The sequence below is a fragment of the Quercus suber genome, unplaced genomic scaffold (assembly GCF_002906115.3).
Source record: "Quercus suber isolate HL8 unplaced genomic scaffold, Cork oak 2.0 scaffold_73, whole genome shotgun sequence".
In the NCBI taxonomy this organism is placed as follows: domain Eukaryota; kingdom Viridiplantae; phylum Streptophyta; class Magnoliopsida; order Fagales; family Fagaceae; genus Quercus; species Quercus suber.
Genome location: NW_027069538.1, coordinates 589,933 through 606,321, shown reverse-complemented (window position 1 = coordinate 606,321; position 16,389 = coordinate 589,933). Strand labels below are relative to the sequence as shown.

At 36.5% G+C, this 16,389-nt stretch overlaps 2 protein-coding genes across 3 annotated transcripts in view; both read left to right on the top strand.

The window, feature by feature from the left end:
- The window catches only part of LOC136067461 (uncharacterized), a 33,861-nt gene extending 25,667 nt beyond the window's left edge, over window positions 1-8,194 (top strand). For both annotated transcript variants that reach the window (XM_065773364.1, XM_065773363.1), the window contains 5 exons: window positions 7,016-7,063; window positions 7,153-7,277; window positions 7,581-7,701; window positions 7,854-7,977; window positions 8,085-8,194. In XM_065773364.1, coding sequence (XP_065629436.1) covers window positions 7,019-7,063; window positions 7,153-7,277; window positions 7,581-7,701; window positions 7,854-7,977; window positions 8,085-8,104 — 435 coding nt within the window. In that variant the 5' untranslated portion in view covers window positions 7,016-7,018 and the 3' untranslated portion in view covers window positions 8,105-8,194. The remainder of the gene's footprint in view (window positions 1-7,015; window positions 7,064-7,152; window positions 7,278-7,580; window positions 7,702-7,853; window positions 7,978-8,084) is intronic.
- On the top strand, window positions 8,175-10,528 carry LOC136067460 (uncharacterized). Its single transcript, XM_065773362.1, has 7 exons — window positions 8,175-8,265; window positions 8,615-8,727; window positions 8,842-8,959; window positions 9,487-9,558; window positions 9,677-9,804; window positions 10,093-10,193; window positions 10,302-10,528. The coding sequence occupies exons 1-7, from the start codon at window positions 8,224-8,226 to the stop codon at window positions 10,331-10,333; spliced, it is 606 nt and encodes a 201-aa protein (XP_065629434.1). The 5' UTR covers window positions 8,175-8,223; the 3' UTR covers window positions 10,334-10,528.
- The last annotated feature ends 5,861 nt before the right edge of the window (window positions 10,529-16,389 follow it).

The following is a 16,389-nucleotide window of genomic DNA, read 5'->3' as shown; positions in this document are numbered from 1 at the left end:
GTTTGGAATTCCCTATACCCTCATCTCGGACAATGACCTTCAATTTGATAGTAAAGCATTCAGGAATTACTGTGTTGAGTTAGGGATCACAAATAGATACTCCACCCCTGCTTATTCCCAAGAAAATGGGCAAGCAGAAGCTGTTAACAAAGTCATAGTAAATGGACTAAAGAAAAGACTAGATGATGCAAAAGGCAAATGAGTAGAAAAGCTGCCACACATACTTTGAACATACAGAACTACGCCTCGTAGGTCTACTGGAGAGACCCCCTTTTCGATGACCTATAGGGCTGAAGCTGTCATACCTCTGGAGACTGGATTCCTAACACTGAAAACCAACTCCTTTAGTTCGACCGGCAATGGTGAGCTGTTGGAGAAGAGTTTGGATCTGATTGATGAAAAGATAGAAAATGTAATGGTCCGATTAGCACATTATCAACAAAAACTCAGGCAGGGTTATGATATCAACGTAAAGCTAAGACCCCTAGAACCTAGTAACTTGGTGCTCAGGAAATTTGTGGGCACTGCAAAAAACCCCGCTTAAAGAAAGTTAGAACCCAATTGGGAATGGCCATATCGTATTACCTTAGGGGCTGGCATTGGGGCGTATTTTTTAGAAGACTTAGATAGTCATGTAATACCACGCCCTTGGAATGTAAACAAACTCAAAAGGTACTATTATTAATCAAACCTTTTCTTTAATCAATATGCCAAGTTATTATATAAAATTTTTGGACAAGTGTTTAAACTTAAATCCAATCATGCATGAAGTCCTCGAACCACATGATTTAGGTTAGTTAACACTTCGTTGCAGTTTTCCTAAGTGTTTAAACTTAAATCCAATCATGCCTGAAGTCCTCGGACCAGATGATTTGGGTTAGTTAACACTCCGTTACAATTTCCTTAAGTGTTTAAACTTAAATCTAATCATACCTGAAGTCCTCGGACCAGATGATTTGGGTTAGTTAACACTTCATTACAGTTTTCCTAAGTGTTTAAACTTAAATCCAATCATGCCTGAAGTCCTCGGACCAGATGATTTGGGTTAGTTAACATTCCATTACAATTTCCTTAAATGTTTAAACTTAAATCCAATCATGCCTGAAGTTCTCGGACCATATGATTTGGGTTAATTAACACTCCCTTACGATCCTCCTAAGTGTTTAAACTTAAACTCAATCATGTCTGAAGTCCTCGGACCAGATGATTTGGGTTAGTTAACACTCCCTTACGATCCTCCTAAGTGTTTAAACTTAAACCCAATCATGCCTGAAGTCCTCAGACCAGATGATTTGGGTTAGTTAACACTCCCTTACGATCCTCCTAAGTGTTTAAACTTATTTGAGTAAATGCCGGCTTATGATAAATCTCTTCGGCCATGCACTCAATACAAAGTTAGTGCTCAGAAGTATTCTCCATAAATATTCAAGAAAAACTGTAAGATCTTCATATCATTCATTGCTTTTAATGTTTATTAATAATTCTTACACAATCAGTTTCTTCCAGTATTGGAGTAAATTGTTTGCATCATTAATATGATATCATTGTTAAGTTTGCCTATGTTATATTAACTACAAGTCAGTCATTTGCAATAATAGTAAATTTCATAACATGTACGACAAAGATAGAAAGTAGAAGAACAATTTCATTAATTAAAAAGAAAGTACATTACAATCCCTTACATAAATAAAATAAAATAAAAAAACAACTAAAAACTAACTAATACAAGTACGAAATAGAAATTCTTAGATATCTAAGTCTTCGTCTGAGGAGCCAAAGGGTCAGCAGTATGGCTGGGCTGAGTAGCAACATCTGTGGTCTGATCCTCAACCTGCTTGCCCTGGTCTCCAGTCTGACCAAACTCTTTGGGTGCTTCAATAGGATCAGGAAGGGTTTGGTCGACTACAGGCTGCTCTGAAGCTTCTTGGAGTTTGCAAATGTCTGGGTGGTAGAAAACACTCTTAGGCTGCCTCAAGTCAGCCTCTGGAGGGACCCCAGCAGCTTCAAGGGTTTTATCCCAAGTTACATCACAGTATTCCCTACAGACCTTCGCGAACTCCTCAGTGAGTCTGTGTTGGGTCTCCTCCACCCCAAGAGTATATGCTGCTTGTCTCTCAGCCTCCACTGCCTCTTTGGCCAGCTGAGCATCTTTCTTGGCCAACTGAGCAACTTCCTTGGCTTTCTGTAGTTCAGCATGAAGACCTTTGACCGACTCTCTCTCTATCTCCAGATTGATCTCGATCATGCGCAACTGCTTGCGTTGGTCTTCAGCCTGCTTTTCAGCGGTCTTCAGGCTAGCATCAAGATTATCCCTTTGGCTTGTCATATCTCTTAACTTCTCGGATAGCCGAGAATAATCTTCCTTCAGACTACCCAGAGATTTTTCAACCTCAGACCGAATGTGAGCCTCGACCTAGGCTTTATTAAAAGTTCTTTTATTCCACTCTTCGGCCACATAAACCTGCTAGGTAATCTATATAGTAGAAGGAAAATTTTCAATATAAAGTAAAAAATATATATATTAATTAATTAATCAACATTTTAATTGAAAAAATGGACTAGTTCACTTACCATGGTCAAATCCCTTTTGAGGGATAAGAAGAGTTCATACTGGCTTAAATGCCTGTAAGACTCCATATCCTTCGAAAGGAGAAGTGGCTGCTCTAGGCCTTCAGTAATTAAACTTGCCCTCCTCCCGTGATAATTCCTAAGGAAGGTATCCCAGGGGATGGAAGCACTATCCAGCTCCAGCTTAGGGGACCAGGTGCGCTGCCCTCGGCACACCTCAGCGACAAGAGCTTCGTCTTGGCTCTCAGTTGACGAAGCTCTTTTGCTCTGCTGGCCCTTATCTACTTTTTGTTGCTTTACCCCTTTTGGAGGCACCACCTCCCTCTCTGCATTATCTGTAATGGGCCTCTTCTTCTTCGGATCTGGCAATGGTTTTAAGCCGAGATCAAAGGGAATTTGAGGAGATGGTGGAGGAAGATTAACAGCTGGTTGAGACGTACTAGTCTCTTTGGCCCCAACTTTTTTAGTTCTATTCTTCATCAAGTCCTTGAGACTTGCCTCGTCTTCCTTTTCTGAAGAATCGTCCTGAATAGCAGTTATCAGGACTGGGAGAGCACTGGATTGCCTGTCAATCTCCTCTTCGACGTCCGAGATCTGAACGACCTGTACCCTCCTGAAGCCTCTTCTTCAAACTTAAACTGATCAATCTGTTCCTCAAGCGAAAAGGTTGAAGAAGTGACTCCTTCTCTTTCTGCAGTTGCTTCAAGAGGAACCTGTTGAACTGGCTGTATGAGCTGTGGTATGGCCTGCAGATTTGGATGTGGCGCGAGGGCGAGATCGAACGGTGCTAGAAAGTTGTGCTGAGAGACGTCTATTCGGTTAATCTGATAATCCCCTTGCGTTATAGCGTTGCCGACCGGCTGACAATCGCTCAGTTTTAATGTGTAACCAAGAATAAGATGAACAACCCGGAGTTGCCCGTCTTCATTTACAAAAATTTTCTGATCTTAGCAAGTAGTTGAGCGTGGCAACGTTTGTAAGGCTAAGCCGGGGAGTAACGTGTGCTTTATCTGTTAACACCATAATAGAATTCAGTCAGAAACTTGAAAATACCGATACAAAGAGAAGAAAAAAAAAAAAAAAACACAACAACAACAACAACAAAGGGTCCATATCTACTGTTAGGAAACCTAAATCTAGGATGTCCCACCTGGCTCTCCTAGCTCGGTTGGGCAATGAAAATCGTCATGCCATGCGCCTGAGACGATCAGATAGTCGTCTTTCATCCCTTTATTAGATTTAGGAAGGCAGGAGACGAGCCGAAAAATGTTGGATCGGGATTTAAGATAATATCCCCCTCCTTTTTGGCTATGACATTCGTACATGTGTACTACGTCAAACCAGGTGAGCCCTAGTCCTAAGTGATGATTCAAAGCGTCAATTGCCCCTAGGATCCTAAAGACGTTAAGCGCGCACTGGTCAAGACAAAGCCTGTGGTTACGAAAGTAATTTTTGGTAACAGAACCCATAAGGAGAGTCATTCCCCCTTCTATGAATGCTATCGTAGGGATTACGACTTCTCCCTCTCTTCGGTCAGATACTATCCTTTCTGTGGGACAATACCTCAGGTTTACTCCCTATGGTATGCCGTATGTTTTCTTAAATGCCTCTATTAAGGTAGGACTGTCGACAAGATACTGAAATTTACCCATTTTTGGTTAAATAGAGGGAGACAAAGAGTAATAACTGAGAAATGAGAGTTTGAGGGCCGAGAGCGTTGGCTGAGAAGAGAATAAAGGGTTTGAAGTGATTAAAACTTACACGAATAGGGTTGGGGAGTGATCCTTAAATCCTTGGAAGGATTTGCGTGAATTTTTGTAGAAATGAGATGGATGATTTGAAAAGGTTGATGAGTTTGAACGTTTGGGTTCACTGGAGAGTAAGAAATTGCAAAGTAAAAAAGAGAGAGTATTCTTTGAGGCCTTATATAGGAGCAAGAAAGTGGGTGGGAGTTATCCCGCCCAAATTCTGAGGAAAAATATCGTCCGTTGGATCGATCATCCACCGTTGGATGCGAGAGATAGAACGCCACCTGGAGTAATTAATACCGCTTCGTGAATACCGAAACAGCATCGGCAATAATGAAGCGCCCAGATTTATGCTCACACACATGTAAACTCAGGTATTCTTCGAGTTTTTATCTTTTATTTTCTGTATCAAATCAAAATCTTATTTTTTCTCCTCGAATGCGAAGGAAAAACAAAAATTTTGAGGGGCTATTGTGGTGGTAAAAGCCCAGAGTTATGTAATAGGCCTAAGGCCCTAATCGAAGACTAGGGCGTGTTTGAAGAGGAGAAAGTGATTGAGAAAGGACCCAGGTGGGCAAAATATACCTGGAAATGAGCAAAGAGTATAGTCCGAAGAGAGCGTTAGTGGTCTGAAGAGTATAATCTCCTCGGATACAGTGATTCTCGGTCAAGCAAGTACCTGGGTGGTTCAAATGGCCTTCCTGACGGTTCCAATAATAAGGATAAACTTCAAGCATGTATGGAGATGATAAGAACGGATAAATATCTGGAGGAAAAGATGTTACCACCACATTAAATGCACTGCAATAACTTTTCTAGCCGCATTAATGTGGAGAAGACCCCTGAACAGTGCACTCTCAACCACCACCGCTCACAAAGAACCAAAGAAGAGGTCTGATGGGATATATACTCAAGTAGATGCTTAGATGACTAACAAATATATAATCAAGATGATCCAAAAGGCACTATATAATGTGAAAGATCCCCCATAAGAAGGGGATGGAAAAAAATAGAGAGGAGAAAAAGAAGAGAAACGGTAGTATAAAAAATTGTTAGAGTTCAAAAATAAGATTATAATTTATGAACTATCTCTTCGGATGTTTATTCAGTTAGGCTTTATGAGTGCCTTTATGTTTATTTATCTTTGAATCACATGCTAACCGTTGTTTAATTCCTATTCAACCCAGCTCTTTCACCCACTCTCTACAAATTCATTGTCTTGAATTCATTGGGTTTAGACTCCAGATCTTTTGAGGTTGGGCCACAAAAATTGACCCTACAATTACTTAAACTTATTCTTTTGTTTTAAATCCAAAATTATCATCAAAAAAAAAAATCCAAAATTACTAACATATGAACCACGTAGATTTTTTTTTTTTTTTTTTTTTTTTTTTGGTTGAGAAAATCCATAAACGCAAAATTTGACAAAACCTTTCACATCTATTAAAAAAGTGATGTTAGTGGTAGACCTAAATGAGAATTAGTAGAAATTTGCCAGCTCAACTATTGCAAATTTTTGTGTATTGCTCTTTTGTTTTTTTAGAAATGCTATATCTATAATATTTTCACAACAAATTTTAAGTATTAAGTTGCTACTAGTTTTAATTTGAACCCACCATTGAAATTACTTTTTTGCTCACCAATAACAAGCAATAACAATTGCCGCTTAGGTTTTGTTTTCAAAGTTTTGTGAAAAATGTTGTGGACATAATATTTTTTTTTCTTGTTTTTCATTTAATAAAAAAAATTATTTTATTTATTGTCTAATATTTGGGCTTAATTAATCCTATTACAATAAATAAATGGTTAAAACTTAGGGGTCTTCTTTTACTTGGAGGCCTTCTTTATTTCAAGCCTTAGGCTTATACGGTAGAGCAGACCGTACTTTCCCTCCAACCTTCATAAAGTGAAATATTTTCATATTTTTTTTATATTATTTTAACGACATGAACAACCACTGTACTGTAAAATTTAAAACAGAAAAATGGTATCTTCCGAGATAACAATTTTTTTTTTAAACTGTTCCTAACTGACAATTAGGAGTTTATAAAATGATATAAACTTGGGGTGTGCCTTAAACCTAGAGGTTCTAATTTCAATCCACTACTATAACACCGGATCTAAAAAAATTTAAAGATTAATCACTAGTGGAGGCTTTTTTAGAGGAGACATATAGGAACCCTAAATGTAGAATAAGTAACTCTCCAAAGGTCCTTTTCACATTCTCTAGATTTTTGCTTTAAAGTTTAGCCTTAGTTGTACGAAACCCTAAAAACTTAATGGTTTTTTTTTTTTTTTTTTAATACAAAAAACTTAATGGGTTGAACAAGCTGCATTTGCAATTCCGACTGGCACATTTCACTTGACTGAATTAATGGCTTGATTGATCGAAAATATTAAATCTCGATCTATCCAATAGCTGTCGAACAAGATTTAAACTTGAATCTAATATGCAGAACTCTAGGCATCTGTATTGACTCTGAAACACACTCCAGCAAAGACAACCACAAGACACATTTTTGTTCACTGTTTGCCGACCTAAACTATAAACCCACATGCTTTAACTTGAATTTTATTTAATTATTTTTCATCTCTCCAAATATATATATGAATTCTCACTCAAAAATTAATAACTGTAACCATCTTATACAGTTCCATAAATTTTAATTATTGCCTATCCTGTTTTTATTTTTCGGAAGGAAATGCGTGGAGAGAATATTGATCCAGCTCAGCAACCAAATGAATTGGTAAGATCACTTATAAAATCATAAGGGACACGTTAATTCCTTATTAAGTTGGAAAAAAATCATAATGATAACTTTAATTTGTTAAGCAGGAGCATACGAAGCATGAAAAAACAAGAGATTCACTCTCTTCTTCCTCAGATGGAAGCAATGAAGCTCAACAAAGCCAGGAGAATTCTGAACAAAATATTGCTCAATCTACAACATTGCTCCAAAGGTATGGGTCTCTCACAAGAGATTCTACCTCTGTTGTTTATGAAGCTAATTACAGAAACATATGTGTTCTAACACTGATACAAGTACTAGATGTGTATGCATGCATTGAAGTAATTGTAGCTATTTTTAGTCTCTCACACAAGAATTAGGTGTATATATATATATATCGAAACTTCCACTTATGCAACACGTACAGCTTATAATATATATCTGTCATTGACAACAAACTATATAATATATTCAGAATTTTGCTTCCTTGACGCGCTCCATGTTATTTAAGGCTTAAATTTTGTGATTGTACTAGACCACATGGAACATTTGAAGTACTCGGCGTTGCAAATACAGCACACATGCAAGAAGCAGGAAGATCAGTGCTCTCCAATTCTACATCAGCCATAACAACACAGTCCTTCCACCCCACCACAGTATGATTCACACGGCTTGAATCCTAGATTATAAACTTCAAAATTCATATATATATATATATATAGTTCTACAAATTAAATGTGAAAGATAAGGATATGGGATGTACATTTGATTTTTTCTCTCACAACTAACCTATGTAAATTTTTATCAGATAGAGTCATCACAAGAAGATGGAGTCCTTCAACCATTCAATCATGGGCGAGACATGAGTTTGATCCTAGAAATCAACTTGGTCTTGCTTCCCAAAGTGCCTTTCATGTTGAGAATTTTGTTCCGTATGTTTGAATTTATTTCATGACCAGTTTTTTTTTTTTTTTTTTTTTTTTTTTTTTTTGGAGAAGCATATTAGATTTGACATTGAAAATTGATTGAAATTTTGTAGGTCTCGGACAAGTAGAATAGTGCACCATGGTTTAATATTTCCGATAAATCACCAAACACAAAATTTTGGAAGTATTAACACCTACCATCTTCCCACATCGAGCTTACAGCCAGAGTTTCTCTTGGAAGCTTCCTCTAGAATGCAGTTACCCCAGATCCAACAGCCACAATCCCAAGTATCGGTGAGCATTGTTTTGTTTAATTAATAAGTTTACGAACAAAACTTATACTTTTTAACTTTTTTCAACAACTTATAAAGTAATCCACTGGATAATCACTTTTATATGGATCATCACGTTTTCTTTTTCTTTTTTCTTTTTTCTTTTTTTATTATTCACAATTAATTACTTTAACAAGTTCTTAAAAAAAAAAAAAAATCCAATTGTGACAAAATTTATGTTTCGGAACTTTACGATATAAAATGAAATGACTCCCTTTTTACATTAAGTGTTTCTCTTTTTTTTCTTTTTTAATTTATTGCTACATTTGCACAAAAATGTAAATGATACATTAATCCTTGTTTACTTATAGACACCACTACTACTAGGAAGTGGAAGTGGCGGATCACAATTCAGGACCACACAATGGGCTAATTGGCATCCCCAAAACCAAATCACTATACCTGAGACATCAACTGCAATAGGGTATAGGAAATTTAATACGTCGGTTTATTATGATCTTTTCAATTACCATACATAATTCCTATATATAAATATTATTGCTGATTACATCTTTCTATTTAATTATCAAATTTATAGGTCACGAGAAATTCAATTCCAAGGATTATTGAGTGATCAGGCTACAGGATCAAGCAGTTTTTTTCCAACTGGAGGCACTTCCAGTCAAATTCAAATCCCAAACATTCCAATTCAGCAAGTATATATGTGTATTATCTTCTAGTATTTTTTTAAGTTTAAGTTTCATTTACTTCTTACTGTTCTAAAGTTTTTTTTTTTTTTTTGGGTATTTTTATTTATTTATTTAAAGGGAACGGGTCTTATAGAATTGGATTGTCATATCCTTCTCATATAGAAAGCTCTTCTGCTGATTACAACAGGGTATGATCTATTTTCATAAAGAAAAGGAGAGAAATAGAATAATATTAATAAAAAATTCTTATAAATGAAATATTGTTATTTTTATGTGGCGAACATATTTTTTCCTTTTCATGGGAAACAGATTGTTTGTAGTTTTGTACATACTAAAAAGCTATTTTTGTTTATTAAGTAGATGAAATTTTTTTATGAATTTTAACCATATATATATATATATATATAACTCGTATAAACAAACTGCACGAACATTTGTGTATCTTTGAATGTGTCTATGTAAACCCAAAGCTTCTTTTCCGTCACTTTTATTTCTTCAAACCAAATTGAGTTTGTTTTGGAAATCCTTTTCAGAAAAGAATGCAGGGAAGTGCCATGACTACTAGCCAAAATGGAGTGGAAGAGCCATGGAAGAGGAATGTTAGGGTAATGCATTATTGTGGTGGCACCGTTTCCATTATTGTTACCAAGTGTCCTATTCTAAATGATTATTTTCACAAAAATTTTCTACATACTTTAACTTGGTCAACTTTAATGAGTGTAGATGAAAATGGCTTGGCAAGAGAACAATCCACCAATGTCCAATCTTCAGCTACCTAATTGGATTTCACCAGGTCAAGGCCCTCAAGGCCAGAACTTTGGAATTCCTAATGCCTCAGGCTCAAGCTCAAGGTATAGTTCACATCATTGTAGGCAAGTTCAAAACTTTTACAAGGACAGTTTTTTTCTCAATTGATTTAGAAGAACCTACTCCAATCCATTAACTGATGATTTATAAAATTATTAACGAATTAAATAGGCTATAGGCTATGTAACTACACGTTCACCTGAATTATTATATCAGTTGTTACATAATAAATCGGAGGAATTTTCTTTTAAAACAATTTAGAGATGAACTTTTTTTCTAGAATCATTACTACTATCATTATCACAAAATTTTGACGAAAAATCTACATACAGACCTAGGTCTCTTAAGAATTCGGTTTACGATCAAATGTACGAATCAATGGGTTTGCATGTGGACCCTCATGTACGCATGTTTGTGGCAAGACGCGAGACTGGTAATTCTGACATACCTTCATATTTGTCTAATTGCATATTTATCAAAGTTGTCACACAAAGCTATTAATGGTTTATTAATATGTTCTCCTTGGTCTCCATCATACTAGGCAGCAGTGAAGCACAGTCAGAATCAAATTGATCAAAGGAAATCCTAACATTTGTTGTTGCTGTTAACTATGACTATGTCTACACAACCCTAAATGGGGGTTGTCAGCTTTTTAACATTTATTGCATGGATTATATTAGTCGTTTGGTGGAGTTACTTTGAAAATTACCTCATATTAAAATGTTTTAGACCTATTTCGTTTTTTACCATTTGCTAACTAGTTCTTTATTTTGATTTTTGGATCTTATTTCTTTATTTAAACTTTATTATCATTTGAGAGGTTCTAGTTCGAGTTCTTAAATATATCAAAGGTTTAGACGAATTGTGCTTCAACAAGGAAATTAAAAGAAAAAGAAGCAAAATATATATCTACCTTTCAGTAAAGAAAAAAGAAGAAGCAAAATAGAAGTTCACAGCATCTCCAATTTTGTTAGCATATTAATCAACTTAGTCTACCAATTGTTGGAAAAACATAGTTTGTATCACATACAAAATATACGCAGCAAAAAATTAACGGATCTAGTTTATTCGCAATTGATAACATGTATTATGTAAATTTCAGAATTTAAGAATAAGAGACTGTACCTTGGTGCGGTGATATTCAAAACTAAAGATTAGAAGTATTTGGGAACAGTTTTAATCTTCACTCCAATTTCACTTGTGTCCAAGAAGTGTAGTCTCTCAATCAGTTTATATGTATGTGTTCAAGAGAGAATTAGAAAATAGCTTACACTCACATACTCACCATTTCATTATCTTATAAAACTCCGTACGTTTCTCTCCTTATAACTAATTATCTAATTGGGCTAGTCTTTTGGGCTATTTCAATTGGGTTTTAGTATGTGGCTTGGAGTGGGACCAAAAGGGAACAAATAAGACACTAACTCCAATGAGGTTTGAACTTTTCTGTCAACTCTTAACAGGCCCAAAATTACCATTAATTATATTTAATACCACTATATAAATATAATTGCACTTTAAGCCTTATTAATAAACTATATCCCAAGACTTTATTATATATGCAACCCCTTCATAAAATATTCATAGTAATACAAAGTCATGTATGTTGACTGTCACTTTGAAGATTATTACATCTTAATCTTTGAGTACCAAATTTAATCCTTTAAGTTATTCATCATATATTTATAAAATCTAATATCATAAATATATACTTTAGTAACTCCTTACTAAAGTGGCTAGACATAATACTCTGAATAACCAAACTCATTAAATTTATCTCAATGGAATATTTTATATTTCCGTTAAGAGATTATGAATTCTATCTTGAGAATATATTTTCCTTCAACACTAAATGTGGCTGCCCAACATATTGAGGTTCTGATTGTATCTTTAGATCTCACTCCTGATATATCAAAGCAACCTACACTTCATGATCAGGTTCATTATTCTCTTAGGATTTGTCGACCCCCAGCCTTGATCGGGGCGGAAGCGGAAAAACCACCGCAGCCATCGCGGGCCCTCATTCGACCACCCACTGTGGCGACAACTCTCGCGCATGCGAGGTCTCATTAGAGGGCCCCTCTCGGTATATATGGTGTGTGTGTGTGTGTGTTTCGCGCAGAGCTTCGGGTGCTTTCTCTCTCTCTCTCTCGGTGGAGGAAGGTAGGTCTACTTTTGGTTTTATGGCAAGAATTTGGGCCAAGTTTTAAGGGATTACCAAAGGTGAGTAAAGTCGCCACCAATCATTGGGTTTTTCTAAGGTGTGATTGGTCACCTGTTTCTAGTTGATTTTATTACCGATCCTAGGTTAAGAAAAAGGGCATTCTTTCCTAATCTAATGTGGATGGCAAAAAATCTTGATTCTTAGGTCCAGAAGTTTGGTTACGTGTGGTGAAGGTGTTAGGCACCCCACAGCGCCTGTCCAATAATAGCCCTTTTTTTTATAAAACCTTAATTTTTGGAGATTAGCAATAAAAACATGATTTCGGCATTGGCTTTTGGAGCTTTGCATGCATAGGGGTTTTGAGGTTTGGCTTTTGAGTGGGTGTGGTCTCAATCTATGCTTTCCTAAGCCATTTGAGCAAAGTGCCAGATTTCTACGGTGAAAATCTAACGACAAGTCACCTTACTTTTGCCGCAGAAATTAGGCATCGCTTACCTTAGGTGACACAGACTGTGACAATCACACCGGAAGAGGGAGTAGGTATACATATACATATATCATGCACAATGCAAGCACATAGAGTAGGAAAGTAAATGCCTATATCCCTAGAGCAAGGCCCAAAATATAAGTACAAGAAAATAAACAGGGGTTGCCATGCTCTAGAGATGAGGACGAATGGTACATAACATGATATACCTAATACAAACCATCTAAGAGAGAAAGGAAGGAAGAAAGAAGGGGGTTTAAATAGAGTACATAACCAAAAGGGAGAAATTAAACTCCTAAACCTACTGACTGTAGCCGCTTGGCTCACGTCTATGTGCTTGCACCCGCCCCCCTTTTTGCTTGTGCCCTAGAGACTATGCCCTAGCTCCAAGCGTCCTCACTCCATGTGTGTACATGCAAAGTCATAAACAAGAAACCAGCAGGAAAGTAATGGAAGGAAAGGGTGCAAAGAGTGTATGAAAGAGGCATAAAACAGATAAGCATAATAGACATGGCAAGCATAGAAACAAGGATGCGAGCAAATAAGCAAGAATGCAAATAAGCAAGATAACAAGCAAACAAGCAAAAAGGCAAACAAATAAGAAAACAAACAAAAGGTGGTGTCTGTGAGGGACAAATGTAGGTTTTGATCAAATGTCCATAACTTTATTATGTTGAAGCATGGGCAACACACTAGCAAGTAAAACTCATGCGTGGACATGTAAACAAGCGTGTAAAGATGCATAGAAAGCTAACAGATGGCACAACAAACACGGCAAGCATATCATCACACGGAGCGAAAAAGGGGAAAGGTGTGCACAAAGCAACCGGCATCATGGTGATGCATCCTAAGTGATTACATCCAAACAAGGCCTCATGGGCATCGAATGTAAACACACAACCACAAACCCACTAAGGGCGTCAAACGTGGCAAAGCATAGAACTAGAGAGGCTAATACAAACATAAAGTATAAAAGCAAGCAAGCATAGACATGAAAATAGGGTGATCCAAACCCTTTGATGTGGGCCTCGGTGTATGGACAACGACAAAGACCATAGTGTCTAGATCAGGTCTGAACCAATAGGCCAAAACACAAGAAGATGCGATAAAAGGAACAAAAGAGCTGCAATAGCACATGGCATGACAAACATAACCTAGGCCTAAGCACATAAACATGGCATGGAGCGCACAAGCACATGAAAGGAGGCATAAAGCATGTAAAAAGCATAAATCCAAGCATACAAGCATGTGGAAATATAGATATAGGCATATAGGCATAGAAACATGTAGAAACTAGCACATTAGCATGGAAGAACGTAGATCCAAGCATATAAGCATGTGAAAACAAGGATCTAACCATATAACATCGAAATAAACATATAAACACATAGATCCAGGCAAGGCATAGCTAACAACATCATACAAACATGTGAGCATGTAACCCTAACGTAAACCTAAAACAAAAAGAGGCACAAGACATAGGAAAACTTGGCATAAAGCCTAAAGCATGTAGATCTAAACATATAAGCATGTAAGGATGTAGATCTAAGCATAAAACATGGCAAAAAGCATAAAAAGCATGGAGATTTTGGCTAGAAACACAAATAAGGAAAGAAACATGTTAGGAAAGTAATAAATCATGTTATTCAAGCAAAAAAGAGCAAGATAAATACTAGAAAAAGATTTAGAAAGTTAAGGGTGTGAATAGTAGCTAGAAAGCTACATCCACACCCCTAAACCCCAAATCCAAGATGTAGAACCAAGGAGAAGAAGATCGGGTATAAGAACAATACCTTATATTTTTGGTGAAAAGAGAAGAATCAAGAGGTTTTAATGTGTTTTTGTGTGTTTTTGTGTGTTTGGAAGAGAGGAAAAAAAGCTTAGAAATCTTCCAGGCAAAGAGCAAAAACCTAGAAAAGTGGTCTCCTCCTTTGGTATGACGGGTGTCTAGGGCTATTTATAACCCAACGCATTTTTCAAGGCAGCGGCCCTTGTAGGGCCACCAACAGCTCTTCAAGGACCATCGACCTCAAAAGGCCTCTAATCATGTTGATCTTGACACCCTTGGAAGGATCCTGATTTTCAGTTTCCAAAAAGGGGTGGAACTCAAGAATCCAACTGTTGGATCAAAAGTTATGGCTCCAGGAAGTTAACGATGCATCAATTGGTGCATTAACTCAGTTTTTGTGATATCTCGGCCGTTCTAACTCTGATATCGACCTATGAATAGTCATTGGAATGAGAATTTGATAATCTTCGCAATGACATTGGTTTCAACTTGTTCTAATAACCAGATCAAAATTAGGGTTTTTGGGCCCACCCAAAGTCAGCTTCAAGTCAAACTTGGTTAAAGTGGATAAAAATCTCCAAGAAGCTCGGGTTTGATGAAAGCTATGAAATGTGTTATTTTATGTGGATTTTGACCTTCGGTCAATCCCTAGGTTGACTAGGGGCATTTTGGTTATTTTACCTGGAAAAGGCATTTTGGGTGCTCTGGCGTCCAAACGGGTTGTGCCACATCATTCTAAATGTTCTCGTGGCCCCATGGAGAGAAAATTATATTTTTGGCTTTTTTAGGGTCCGACACGCAAATCGAGGATGGACAAAATACAGTATCAACAAAATTAAGAGTTGATGTAAAAAGAAGTCGTGAAATTTATTATTTATTTGACAGTCATTAATAGAATAATAAATCTCATAGCAGTCCAGTTCAATATGTCTTAACACTTAAAACATATCAATTAGAAGTCTCCACTTCCACAATCAAGACAAATTACTTTAGTTGATATGTTATAGTCTTCGCAGATGAAATACCCAATTTCATCACCGACTATGAACTAAAATTCTGAGTTTACAAAGAACTCGTGACTTATATTTTCTGTGACTAAATCACATACTATGCATCTCATGAACTATATGATAATGTCCAAATATTCATGTTACAATTATTTTAAATAATAATAAAATAACTTTATTAATCACAACATAATGTCATACATAAAATCATACAATAGGATTAAAATGATACATATCCTGACACCAATAAGATGTACATTCAAATTTCATTAGGCCCCACTTTTTGGACCTTAAGAAGTGGCAAAATGATTTGTATATTGATGTTGTTGGGTGTTGATACATGTTTTCGATAAAAAGTCCAACCAAAAAATAAAAAATAAAAAACCCAATAGTGAAGGAGGATGAAGGAGGAAAAGAATGAAAGAAACATGATAGAAATAAAAGGGTCATGGGAGCCTAAGAAAAGAGGTAAAAGTCCAATGAGCCAACATGGCAAGAAGTAATTATCAGCAAGCCCATAGGCACAACGAGAGGTAAAAATAAAGTAAATAGGCTATGAAAATCTAAGAAAAGAGGTAAAAACCCAATGGGTCAACATGTCAAGAAATAATACGAATGTTCAAAATGTGTGTAAAACACCCTTGAACGTTTAGACCCCCAAATTACAAATCACTAATTCAAACTTATTAACAATCAATGTACGTGCGGAAAATGTAAATAAGCTAAATTAGAATTGATAACATAATCTAAACCAAATAAAATCACACCCACAGCAGAAATTAAATGGCAAAGAGTAAGGGAAGAGGGATGTAAACACAAAGATAACACAATGATGTGTTATCGAAGAGGAAACCGAAGCCTTTGACGTAAAACCTCTCTACCGCCCTTCAAGCGGTCAATATTCCACTAAAGAATGAAGTTGGGATACATGAACAGCAGAAGACCCTCCAAGCCTAATCTACTCAGTATACCTAAGCCCTCCAAGCTACTTGCTCTAATGAGGTTACGCCAAATCTTTATCTTCTTTAGCTTAACAGATTCTGCTATAGTCCATAACATGAACCAATATCCATTGGTCCCTTCCTAACTGCTTCCCAAGCACCAAAAAGCCTTCTTATAGATATAGGTATGGTGAGAAAAGGATTTGGCTAAGTGTACCTCTCAAGGATGTAACAATGGAGA

What these genes read in the sequence shown, in the direction of transcription:
- LOC136067460 (XM_065773362.1), top strand. Translation starts at nt 8,224, where the DNA reads ATGCAGTTACCCCAGATCCAACAGCCACAATCCCAAGTATCG. An exon ending in CATGGAAGAGGAATGTTAGG is followed by an intron (nt 9,559 to 9,676) that starts GTAATGCATTAT and finishes TAATGAGTGTAG; the next exon opens with ATGAAAATGGCTTGGCAAGA. An exon ending in GCCTCAGGCTCAAGCTCAAG is followed by an intron (nt 9,805 to 10,092) that starts GTATAGTTCACA and finishes ATCTACATACAG; the next exon opens with ACCTAGGTCTCTTAAGAATT.